The 13,466-nt window shown below is 42.3% G+C and overlaps 1 protein-coding gene across 1 annotated transcript; it reads right to left on the bottom strand.

Annotated features, from left to right (window-relative positions):
• Positions 1–265: 265 nt before the first annotated feature.
• On the bottom strand, positions 266–8,521 carry PTPDC1 (protein tyrosine phosphatase domain containing 1). Its single transcript, XM_084214290.1, is given in 10 exon segments — positions 266–707; positions 1,517–1,627; positions 2,353–2,538; positions 3,213–4,417; positions 5,087–5,224; positions 5,935–6,053; positions 6,276–6,356; positions 7,039–7,210; positions 7,715–8,013; positions 8,015–8,521. Coding segments are annotated over 10 exon segments (2,487 nt in total). The 5' UTR covers positions 8,074–8,521; the 3' UTR covers positions 266–590.
• Positions 8,522–13,466: the final 4,945 nt, after the last annotated feature.

The following is a 13,466-nucleotide window of genomic DNA, read 5'->3' as shown; positions in this document are numbered from 1 at the left end:
TTCTAGAAATACTTTGGTTACAATTATTTAAGAGATCTGAAGGAAATACTGTCTGCTGTCAATAACAGATCTCAAGATATGTCAATCTCTCCATTATTACTGTTGGTCTTACTTCAAAATTTCTGAAAGGAAAAGCAGTTTCACAGGTTCAGTCAATATTTATTTTCTGCAAAATGAAATCAAATCTCATTAATGTAAACATATGTCATACATAAATATTAATCCATTAAACCTTTGGGTACCATGGCACTGAACTTATGGCAGTCATGTCACTTGACAATAATGTTTCTTGCCAATAACAGAAGTTTCCACATCAATAAACACATCTGAGAATCGGAGAACCCTTCTCAACATAGAAGAACAGTACCTGAAACAAAATTCTACAGAGAATGGTCACATGGAGCCGTTCCTTAAACTATGTAGACTGAACAACTGCCACTAAAACTCCCTCTAAAAAAATAAAATTATTTGTTAATAACTTCTATTACTTGAAGTTAGGTAGATCATGCCAGGTAGCACAAAATACAGTAGCTGGAAATGCAAAATAATTTGGTAGGCCCATCTAATGCTTCGGCAGAGCTGTGTAGAAATCAAGAAGGATTCTCTGTTCCTTCTTTAATCTTTTTCCTTTTTTCTTCCAATGCTTGTTTAAATACAGTTTTCAAGGTATTGTAAACATATGGCCCATTCTCAGAATCGAAGCTTGTCTAATAAAAGAGAGAAATTTCAGTTCAGTTGTTAAAGAGATGCCATACAGCAAAATGCAAAGTAGATGCACAACATTAAAAAAAAAGCTTTGAGATTTATCCAAGAAAATATATGTTTTTGATGGAGTGCTTAATGCTAAGTGTTTTCTAGTTTTATGCTAACTAGACATTAAAATAAAACAGAAGAAGGAGAAATGTGGTGATTGTTTTAACAGGCAGATTTACAAGAGATGAGGAAGCAGCATGGTGAACATTCTGTTCCAGCTCAGATTTCATTGACGGAATCTGAGAAGAAATCTGAGCTGAGCAATAGCTTCACCTGTCACTGTTCCTCAATAAGCCCAAAGGAGAAATTAGTTACTCACATCCTGTGGTACAGGCCTGGAACAGAACTGACTTGCAGTGTAATTTCTGAAAGTGATTTAATCTGATGGAAAGAATTCACATGGTACAGAATCTACCAAAGCCTTTGGTAAACTACTCTAGGTGATTAGTCAGTGTCACCCTGTAAAATTCTCTTTTCTCTAATTTGAAGATGTCCATGAACTGGCAGTGGTCCAGAAAGAGGAAAATGAGACTCCAGGATTAAGGTTGTAGTGACAGAATTTAATTTTGTTGAGAATATTTCCAACCCTTTATGTATGTGATTATTATAAAATGTAAACTCTGAAATAAGTAAGCTTCACACTGAAGCATTAAGGAATTACTGTAGCCTTTCTCATAAAGGCCTCCCTCTGTTGTTTGATTCACCCTTCATGATTTAAACCAAGTAAATACAATATCTTGGATAGTTATTTGGGATTACTTGCCTTGGTGAAAGCTTTAATAGCACGATTAAGTAAGGCCTCCTCCACATCAGCTGGCAGCACTTGCAGGTTCACCACACAGTGTAAAATACAAAGGATGGTCTGACACTGCTCCTGGTGGGGAAAAGGAACAGCAGCTCATCAGAAGAAATATTTCCATGAAAAGCAGTTTAGCACTCAGATTTAGCACTGGTGTTTAAAAAGCAGTTTAGCACTGGTGTTTAAACACCAGGTTGTGCCTTCCTGTGCTGAACCTTCACGTGCAGGAGTTGGTGGGGAATTCCCACCAGCCCAAAGAACCTCTCTGTAATTATTTCAGTCACTATGGGCAAACTCTTCTCCTGAGTGCCACAAACTACTCTGGGAATTGAGGAATTTATTTCTGGGAATTTCAAGATTCCCTCCACGAACAGTAGCCTTCCTGTGAATTGGCATAGGAAAGGTGAGATTTGATCTTTTCAGCCCAAAATGCTGTGCGTGTTCAGGGCTTTTTTTCCCCACCTCTCTCTGTCCTTCCAAGTCTCCATCACCACTGGAAACTGCCAGAGAGACACCTGAGCCATGCTAGCAAGGAGGAAGAAAAATCTTCCCTGTTCCTTCCCAACCCTTTTCCAGCTTATTTAAGGGGCTGGAGCATTTGTCACACAAGCAGCCTGCTCTAGGTAACTCTGTTTTGAGCAAGACACTTGGACTAGAAGATATCTAGAGATACCCAGACAAGTCACACAATTTGATGCAGAATGAATTCTCATTCTGATTTTGAAAGAGAATTAAGTGGCTTTTTTAAAGTGCAACCCTTGCCTAAAGTGAAAGAATGAATTGTCAGATCCAATATGTACCTTTCCCAACAAGTGGAGCGCATTTTGGGATTCTGTGCAATGTTTTGCCAGCATGTCAACATCATCTTTGGATATAATAGGTTCTTTCAGCTGCTCTATCCATGACCACATCAAGCTGCAAAGGACAAAAGGATCCCTTTCGGTGCAGATTTTATCCCAAGCTCCATCTTGAGAATTCAGTTCTTTCTTAAAATCAATAAACAAACAAACAAACAAAACAAAACTGAAAATGCATCATCTATATACCTTTGCCAGCATTCTCTTTGATTGTAGCAGTATTTGGCTCTTATGTTCCAACAAGAAAAGAGTTATCCAAAAAAATAGTATTAACATTAATCAGCAGTAATACAAGTGATTCTTTAAAACAGAAGGATGACAGCAGCAGTGCAGCTGAGAACCTCCAAACACTCCACTGGAATACATAAACCAGCTTTGAATTACAACTTCAAAGCAAATGTTGCTAAGAGGATTTGGGTTTGACAATAAGCAATTAAGTTTCTACTAAATTCTTTTACTCACAAATCCTCTGATTAGTTCTGAGGAAACACTGATGAAAACCAACTCAAACCTTTAAAACCTGTACTATTACTGTGCCACCAGCAGCCACGTTACAACCAGAAATAATGGCATCAGTTTCCCCCAATTAGGAAAGTGAACATAACCAGAACCTCCACCCTCCTGCTATAGACCAGAATGTGCAGGTGCATCTTGCCAACCTGTGAAAGACTTGAACCCAGACCTCATATAAACTGCTACGCCAGTGTGCCATTTCAAAGCTCCACGTGGCATTTTTGCCATTCCAGGAATTTACTGAGGTGAAATGTACAGAGCCCATAGCATGGATTCGAGTTAAAAATTACCTGCCACATTTCTACCTTCTGCTTCACTTCATCCTCTTCCAGAAATTCATTTATATCTGCAAGTGCTTTGGCTGCCAAAACTCTTCGGGCTTCCAAACTTAATTCCGACTGCAGAACAATGTGTGGAATTGTCTCTGACAGCTCTCTGCTACTCTCACTTTCACATCCAATGGAAAAGTTCACTTTGGAAGATGACGAAGAAGAGTCAGAGTCGTCAGAGAGATAGACTCTCCTGCCATATATATTGGTCTTGTGGTCCTTCCTGTGAGCAGTCTCATTGGCAATGCTGTGCCTTTGCATCCCAGGTTCCTTGGGATTGTGCAAGGATACGAGGCCTGAGGAAAAGGTCCTGCTGCGTTGTACTTCTTTGGTAGAGCTCCTTCTGTGACAGGAGCCATCCCTTCGTCCATCCAAATGAAATCTCCCATGACTCGAGAACATACACGTGTTACGCACTAATGCTTCTTTGTTTAACTCCAGCTGCGGCTTTGCCTCACCTGTGCTAGAACATTCCTCTCCACTGTTCTGCTTGGGTTTGTTGTTCACTAAGATCTGAGCAGGCACTGTCCAGGCAGTGTCATCCTGTTCCAAAAGAAACTCAGTTCTCCTTAGGTCTGACTCACTGAAGCTCAGACGCCTTCTCATATGAGTAAGAGGCTGAAGGCATTCGACATTCCTTCTTTTAAAGAAAGCGTCACATTCGTGTCCCAGGGAGACGTGTGAGTCCTGGCTGTCGAGAGCAGAGGAGTGGGCGCAGGACGAGTCCGACGCGTCGCTGTCGTGCCTGGCCAGCTCCCGCTCGAGCTCCGTGGATTCCAGCTGGGACACGGTCTTCTCAATCTCAGCGGAGAGGTCTGGGATGTCCAGCAGCTCTGCCTCTACCACCTGTCTGTTCTCAGCCAGGTCCAGCAGCAGCTTGCACACCAGGTGGATGAGTTTTGGCACGTGCTTGAGGTGCCTGCTCTCGTAGCCGTGGAGCAGGTGCCTCTGGCGGGTCAGGTACTGGGACAGGGTGACCGCGTGTGCCTTGGGCTCGCAGCACGCGAAGACGTTGCGGAGAGGGACCAGGAACTGGGAGAACTCCCTGACACACAGCAGCTGCCCCCGGGTCTGGATGGAGTTGGGCCTTTTGGCTCTGACAAACAGAATCGCTTGGTCAGCACTCATTCTGGTGGCAAAAACTAAGTAGCAAGCTATTAGAACACCTGGAAAATACAAAGACAGGATTAGTGAAGGAACTGTCAGACTCAAACAAATGCTCAATGGAAATATGGGATAGAAACTAATACAGGTGAAGACAGAGTGTCCTCTGTTATGTGATGCTGTTACTTAAACGTAATTGCCCGTGAAAAAGCACGAGACAGTGAAGCCCTGCTCACTGCACTGCAGTGGGAGCTCCCCTCAGCCTCTCCAGGAGTTCCACCATTCACAAACATGGGAGCAATGGGGGCTTCTATGGGAAGGGCACAACCAAAAATGACTTGAAAGAAGCAAATGAAATTTTAGGTGCTTCACCAAATCTACCCGATTCAACAGTGAGTGGCAGGTTTGTGAACATGTTATAAATAGTGGACAATGAAAGTCTACCAGGGGAATCTTTCCCCTCTAGAAGCAGCTGTCGCATTTGAATGTAATGGAACGATTATACAGATTAAAAACTCCTCTGTCTTACAGGTTTTTGGTTTTAATATACTAAAACTGATCTTCTCTAGCCATTGAGGACATCTGGACACAGTAGTTTAGCACTTTTAACCATTTTATAGAGGTCCAACTTGCAATGACACAGAATCTAGCCCAGTTATTATTGGTTAATAACCAGAGATGCTTGGAGTTTCTAGAGGAACCCTGGTGCTGCTCCTGCACGGGGCACGTACCTGTCCTCCCAAGTCCTGCATGGCAGTGAACAGCCACTCTCCCCTCCTGCAGGGCAAAAGACATCACCTTTACCATGTCAAGGATAGTCGTGAGAGATGCCACTCCATAATCCTTCCATCCAAAATTATAAAAATAAACTGAAATAAAAAGAGAGACAGTGGTTTTCTGCCACACCAAATGTGAAAGGTGTAGTACTATTTGCAGAGTAGAGATTACTAATAAGAAATTGCATAATGGAACTTAAAATCTGACTACATCTTGTTTGCAAGAGATTATTTTTCCATTTCAGTGTATGCTTGCTATTGAAACTTGATAGATACACGAAGCTAGCAAAGATTTGTCAAACCAAGTTGAGCTAGAATGTAAAAGAGGTAACAAAACAGTGATTCATGCAAATTGCTCAGCTATATATAGAAAGAGGGCAATTTTTTCTTTTCAGAAAGAAAAGCACTTCTTCAGTCAGCAGCTGCTTTTTACAGAGAGGCACTTTCTTTCTTCTCAAATAACATGAAAATACAAAAATACTGTCAGAAGCAGTGTCCTCACATGAAACAACCTTTTATAGTCTAGGTAAGAAGACACGAGTGTACCAGAATTTGTGAATACAGAAGAAAAAGAGAACTGTTGTCCTTCCTTTAGAAACACATGAACACAAACCCTCCATCTCTCTCTGGATAATACACAATCTTCAATAATGTGTTTTTTGCTCTTCATTGTATTTGCCAGGTTTTACATTTTGTGCAATGTTTCCTACATAGCTGCGTTTAACTCACAGGAATTCAAGTAAAAATGTGCTTAAATGCCAAAGTCAATAATTAATGAGGAACAACAGCAGGAGGGAACTTACTGCCAGCCTCCATAAAGGCTTCAGGAAGGTAGGTGAAGCCACTCTCCTGCTCCAGGGGGTTCCCACAGCTCGCGTGCTCCCCAGGACGCTGAAGGTTAATTATGGTTTTTATGCCACATCTTAAGGAAGGAACAGATGAGTCAAAGTATTACAGGCAGCCAAAATCTCATTGTCCCTTATTTTCTGAAACACATATTTATTCTTAGGGGAGAATAAATCTTTACCTGTAGAGCGTTAAAATGAAAGGATCTTTATCAACAATCCAAATCTATGTTGAAAGAGAAAATGGATCAGGAATTACACCAGTAATACTTACAATAAATAATGACTAAATTTGTTACCTTTCAAACTGCTCAATAATGTTGTACTTTTCAATTAATTCTGTTGAGGGTCGAGCCATAGCCAGGATGTTGTCTGTTATCCTGAGAAATTAGAAATGTTATCATTAATAATTTCCTGGGTATGAGTCTTCCAAAATAAGAATACCATTATATTCAAGAAAGAGAGAAATACCTTGGTAATTAATTGGAAATTACTTTAAAAAATTCTACTATGCCACAGTGTTAATGATAAATCCTATTAAACTGATACAGATGGAACATTATCAAAAGACAAATACTGGAACTGCTTAAATGCCAGGACATAAGTAAAAATTCCTTTGAATAGAAATCTGGACCCAGATCCCTGTTTGTCCCTTTAAGGTTTGTAAATGCTGCTTAAGCATTTGCTGTTAGGGAAAAAAACAGTAAGAATGTCAAGATACATTTCATGTGACTTTTGCTGCACATGAACATCCTTCTGAACACATGCCCACATTATTTCATCTGCAGGAAATGCTTTTACTTGTCAGTTTTATTATTAACATATTTAATTCATTTGCATCCTAATCCTTAGTAGCCCAGAACAGCTTTTTGATTCATGCCACACAGATATTTATTCTTTTGGACCTGAACCAAACCCACTGTAAGTCAACAGGAACCCTTCACTGTCTTTCCTGACAGCCACTACGTCAGGTTCTAATTCCAGATCAAATTCTCGTTACGTTTTACACCTGGCAGCTGATTTTTCAAAAGCCCAGCTACTCTGCCATGTTGAGCTGCTCACCAGGAGGAGTAGAGCCCCTTGATGGCCTGCTCGTGCTCGGCCCAGCGCGCGGGGTTCTCGTACTTGCAGGCGCGGCCGCCGCAGGCCATGGAGCACTGCATGTGCCCGGGGATGACGTGGCGCAGCCGCTCCCCCACCTTCGTGTACTTGGCCGTGGGGCGCCTCGAGCTCCCTGCGACACAGGCAGAGCCACGTTAGCCACGAGCTCACTGAGAAATACCACTTCAGCCTTATGACAGAGTCACAACCACCAGAAAAACATGCCATGTGTATTTCAGGCTCGTTGTTCAAGGATGGATTCTGAGGGGAAAAAATCGCTTGGGTTACTGCCAGGTATTTTTTCTGATGAAGTTAGAGGTTAGTGGCATCCTTTGCAGCTGAAAAAAGTGAAGGTCCTCTTCAACCTGAAATCAATATCGTTAACCATGTCCTCGGAGTATGCATGAATGTGTGCTTCTGTTTTACCTGTTGTTTATAACTGAGCTGTTAGAGTAAAAAGAATGTATTAATACCTGAATAAGGAATCAGTTAACAAAACAGAATACACAAAATACAAGAAGAAAATTAAACCCCGCTATTTTATCCACACATAAAAAGTACAGTTAACAGAACAAAAGTATAGTAATACCAAGAAAATACCCAGAACTGCCAACAGTCTCAATGAAAAGTACTTTACTTTTTTTTTCAGAAAAAGTTGCATCTAGCTCCTCGGGGCTGAGCGACGACAGAGCCACCATGACCCGGTGCGTGGACGAGGAAAGCAGCTCCACCACGGAGCTGCGGCGCCGCTGGCTGAGGCGGAGAAGGGGATCGGAGGAGGAATGCCTCCGCCCCTGGAAGAAATGGCTAAAGATGCTGACGGCCGAGCGCCTGCGGGGGGAAGGCTGCATGGCTGCGCGGCCCCAGCTCCGCCCGGCGCCGCTGCCCGGGGCGCTCTGAGCGCAGGAGAAGTTGCTCAGCGCTGAAGTTGCGGGAGCGGAGCGGAGCATCCCCGAGCGCGCTCGGCAGCTGGTCCCCGGGCTGAGCTGTCGCCATGGTAACGGAGGATGCAGGCGCTGCTGCCAGCCAGCCCCGGGCTGCTCCTTTCCACAGGGACTGCGTCTGCTCGGGACAAATTGTTCAACCGCTTGATGAAAATAGTTGCTTGTCAAGTAGGTAATTTTCAAAACGCGCTGGGAACAATCAAAATGTTTGTCATAAACAATGGGAGTATTTAGTTCCTGCTCAATAACAGGCATTCAGAACTTGCTAAGATACAAAATACTCCATTCAACAGAACAATCAAAATGTAGCTGGAGGCTCTGCCTCCTGAGAGATCTGTAAGGAAGCACATTATACTCCCCCACCTCTTGGTTCTTCATTCCACAGCCACCTCTCCTCCTCCACTTCGCTTCTCCAAAATGCATCATTAGCTGTGTAATGACTGGGATTAGTGTGTTCCTGCTGAAATGCTTCAGTACATGATGAATTGTAGACTGTTTGCCTGGACCATTCACATCTTCTAACAAAACACAATTTGTTTTCCAAAACAAAAGGCTGGGGTTTTTTTCCAGGGCACAGCTTTTTTATGAAGCAAAGCTGTTAACCCTGCAGCCTGACAGAAAGCAGATCACGAGGAGGAGAAGGTGTGTCAGCTGAGTGCTTCAGGCTTCTGAAGGTAGGTATGAGGTGGCAAATTGCCTCCCACTTTGCTTCCAGTGTGCTGAGCAGGAGAATGAGGTGGCCGGAAAGATTGCAGCACTTGAAAAAGCTACTGTGCACAGAATGGATTCTAGTGATGTAAAAAGCCTCTGTCATCCCAGTGTCTGTGCATCAGACTGCACTGAAAAGGGAAGGCTGGGGAAATCAAGAAAATTCACTTTAACTTTGTCAATAAACAAATTAATCCCATTGCATTTTCCTAAAACACATTTGTGTTTCTTCTTGTACCACAAAAACTGTAACTTGTACAGTGGAATTTGCATAAGAGGCAGTTCCTTTTGGGACAAATTCACCAGGAAGAAATCTGCTTCTTCCAGGCACTGACCAGGAACTGAGGGCCTGAACTTTGACTGCTGCTCCCCAGCTCTTACAGAGACCTGGCAATGTTTGCTATGGGTACCAGGCCTAAAACATCAGCAGTGATGTCGTGTGAGGAAAGGAAAATGTTCAAAACCTTCACTCATCATTCATCAGTGGAACTGATATCAACAGGTGAGGAAACATTTAAATATGCTTCTATTTTGGGGGTTGCATGGAAGAGAAAGGAGATGAAAAAGGCTATTTCAAGTGCTACCTGTATCCAAGGAATGTGAAAAAATATTTTCTAATTAACTACATTCCTTTCTTGTATTTAATTATTTTTCTCTCTTTCTTCCCAGAAACTTTTCAGTATATATCAAATGACAGTGGAAACAGAAGCAAGGAAAATAAAATGCTACACATCATTATTTTCCTACTGAATCTAGCAGATTTGCAAACACTCACCCAAAACGGTAAGAGAGAATTGCATCATGTACAAGTTTAATAATTAGAAAGGGGAGTTTTGTTGAAGGCAGGTTTGTGTTTTCAGAGAGCTAGGCAGTTTCTCAACACAAAAATGGCATAGTTTCTTCCATTAAGAGATCTGACAAAATGAAAATTACAGAGATCAACATATTATCACCATGATATGTTGATGAAATAATGCAGTTTGGTTTTGTTAGAGACATTTTGCATTTATAAACATGGATAATATTTCTGGGTTTTTTAAAATTTTGTGGGTTTTTTCCCCCAGAATTGTTCTAACCACTTATTATGAATAGCATATCAGAGCCAAATTCTTACCTGAACTCATATTTGCCAGATACACACTGCTCTCTATCAGTGAGGAGTACGGTTGCTCATTTTGCAGCAAAACTCCTGCAGCCATTGCAGTACCTGTTGAAACAATGAAATGATCACAGAAAACCTATGAGAGAAGCTCAAAAAAGGCAAAACAAAGGCACGTGCTCCTGGTTATGGAGTCGTTGAAGATTTGGGCAGTCAGGCATGGGCTGGTACTTGACAGACAGATTGTCTACAATCCATGGCCCCTCGCTGCTCTCTTCCCTGTACTCTTGGGCTTTGGAATCACATCTGTCATGATTCTCCTCTAACAAGAAAACTGAACCCACGACTCTCTCCAGGCAAAACAGACTTTTTCTCTACTGTTATTTCCAATACAAGGTAGGTCGTGCTCTGAAGACCTTCTATCCAACAGAAAGATAAAGCAAGCTGTAAATATGAACACAGTAATCAGTCTGTGATGTTTAAATAAACCCTTTGCATGGCTCTTGAGTGGAAATTCTTACTCAGTATAAGATCACCCTTCTGTTTCTCTTATCTCGATAGGGAAACAGCTGCAAGCATAATAAAAAAGAGCAATTTTTATACCAAACTAAGCACATCTCTGCTGCATCATTAACTACAGAAACTTTGCTAAATAGACACACCTTGGGTTCCCAAGTCTGCAGAACCAGTATTAGGATTCAGCATAAATAGGGTTTTTAAAGACTGATTTGCTAAAAAATATATATAAATATAGAAGAGTCCTGTGCAGATTAGGTGATACAACAGGCCTTTGTGGTGCTAACTCCTTGCTGTTCATTGTCCAGCTTTCATCTCTAATTCTGCATAATTATTTTTATAGCAAATATTTAAATAAAATTTATTCATTCAGATATTACATTATCTACCACATACTTAATAAATTATTCTTCCAACAATCCTAATGGACTTTATTCCACAAAGTCAGCTAGTGCAGCTCTGTTCTTTTCCAGATGTTTAATAGTGGGAACAGATCACAGATCCACATTAAGAACCCTTTTATAGAGCTGCACCAGTCCTCTCAAAGGGATGAGAATTACATTTGTCAGTGAAAGACAAAAAGCCTTCTGAACCTTCAGAGATGCTCAGAAGGCATCTCTAATGTAAGTATTTTAAGAAGAATATGAATCAAGAATACTCTTTAATAAAGATTAAAAGAGTATCTGGAGCATTTTCTACTCAGCTACTTGACCAACTGACTGTGCATTCTGAAAAGTCAATCCTTTAATAAAGTACCTTCATATAATTGCATTCTATTTTTAGAAGATCCAGAACCTCTATTTTTTTTAATGGATTTTGAAATCAGTAAGTGATGGCTTCCGTTATCAAAGGAGACTTTGAACCTAAAGAAAGAACTTCATTTTATCCCCAGAATTTCTTTTTTAGAGTTAATAATGCCAGATTAACAAAAATTATTGGTTTTTATTTCTCAGAAAGTTCTCTTCAAAATTCTTAATAGCTTGCCCAGATAACATTTGAAAAAGATATCTCATCATACTGGCAGCAGAATCACCACCATGATGACTATTTAGTTCTCCTATTTCCTTGTACTCCAGCGATTTAAAAAAAAGAGATTAAATATCAGGGATATTTCTATCTAAAGTTATTTCCTTTTTTTTTTTTTTAACCCAGGAATCAGGCTGACAAGAACTCTTAATTGGAAAGGGACGAGATGGAGGTTAATGCAGAAGAGAATATACCTAGAGTATGACAAAATACTAGCAAGATTCTTTTAAGTGGCAGAGGTGAGCTCTTCTTTGTTGTCAAACCGATTTTATTTCATTTATATGCCAAATCCATAATTCCTGTGTTGCCCAACTGACCTGAATATTTTGTCTGTGCCTTTCAGTTTGCAAAACTTGACTGACAGCTCAGTGTGATCAATGGGAGCAATTCGCTTATATTTACTTCTGAAAAGAAAAGTGAGTAATATTGTGACAAATGACTTTGTTGAGTTACACTGCACTCCCTCAGACAGGTGTCAGGTGGTAATTTGGGACAGGTCAGTGCTGATGTTCCTACAGAGGGGCATCACATTCCTGCATCAATAAAAAGCATGCTAGAAGTAAAAATAGGGCTTAGGTTAAAGCAGCAGCTCTCCTGCTTTGCCTCTGTACCAGATATTCTTGGCTTTTAAAGACGTTCTTCAGCATTTTGCTCATCTCGTGAACGCTCGGTAGCTGCGGAAGGCACAGCCTGGAGCGCTATTCCAGGTCGCGGTGCCATGAGCTGCCGGAGGATCTGAGTCACGTACCTTGGGGCAATCACGATATCGCCTTAATTAGCTCTGCTGCTTGATCTCTGCCGTGCATCCCCTATTGCCATGACAGCAAAGAGGCTGCCCCTTAATCCCGGCTCCCTAAACGAGTGAGAAGAACAGGTATCTCCTGAGGTGGAGCCCCGTCTCTGTCCTGTCCCTGAGTGAGAGGAACGGGATCTCCTGCTGTGCAGTTGCACCTCTGTTCCAGCACAGGCAGCGGTGCCATCCAGCGAGCTGGAACACCCCGGCTGCTGACACCAAACACCGGGAAATGTGTCTGTGCTGTCGGCTGGCAGAAGGCAAGAGCAGGACCACGCTGCCCAGGAAATTTCCTGGAATCCCATGCCAAGCACTCTGGGCATTTCAAAAGTCCCCTGCGGGTGTGGGTTTGATGTGTACTTTGATGTTTGTATGCAATTTTGAGTTCCTTTTTTTCCTCCCACTTTTGAGCTGAACAATTTCTACCAGAAGGGATTTTTGTCTCCTGTTGCACTGGATTCACACGTTGCATTTGGAAACACAACAGCTGTCATGCCCCACTTGCTGCTGCACACACGCAGGGGTGCGTTTCCTGCAGGAGATGCAGTGTGGGCACCTCGTGCCACCTTAGATGAGGTCACTCCCAGCATCCACCTTCTCCTCAACAGTGAAGCCCCTTGCCCGCGCCATTTCCTCTGGAATAAAGGCCCTGCTTGGTTTAAGGTCACGGGGAGCAGCAGGACAGCTGGGACACCGGGGGTCTCAGCTCCTTCTAAAGGCCACCTTCCACAGGCAGTGTTACTCACTGGCTCTCAGGAGCTGGCTGCAGGATGCACCCAGCAACCCAGCAGTGGGGTTTGCAAATGAACAACCATTCCTTGTCACATAAAAACCATTTCTTTCTGGTGTTTCAGGATCTGGAAACCAGCGGCTTCTAGTGGCTGGGCTGAATTTTTGCTCCAGACTGAAACGAGAGGAGCAATGTCCATTACTGCAGCAGCCAGAAAACAATTATACAGTCAGAAAGCAAGGAGACAAGAAGTTGCTGGTCTCACTCTATCTTGGCAATGAGGATGGTTATTTAATAAATGCAACTGCTGCCCTTTACTTCAGAACACGTTTTCAAACAGAGAGAAGGGCTGGCATTCCCAGCTGGAAGGATTCCAGTTAGGGCAGTGTAGCTGCCGGCATGGACAGTAATCCCATTGTAAGGCTCCCCACTGTGCCCCTGTGCACCTATCCACGAATAGTGAGGGCCCAAATCCTTCATTCCTGTGGCTTTGGCAAACAAGGATGCCACAGCACACCACACACTTAAAAAATTACCTGTATGTATTAACATGAAAAAATTTAGTAAGTTTTC

This window comes from Fringilla coelebs (genome assembly GCF_963513975.1).
Source record: "Fringilla coelebs genome assembly, chromosome: 13".
Lineage (NCBI taxonomy): Eukaryota > Metazoa > Chordata > Aves > Passeriformes > Fringillidae > Fringilla > Fringilla coelebs.
The sequence above is the reverse complement of the archived record's forward strand: the minus strand, read 5'-3'. Positions and strand labels throughout refer to the sequence as shown.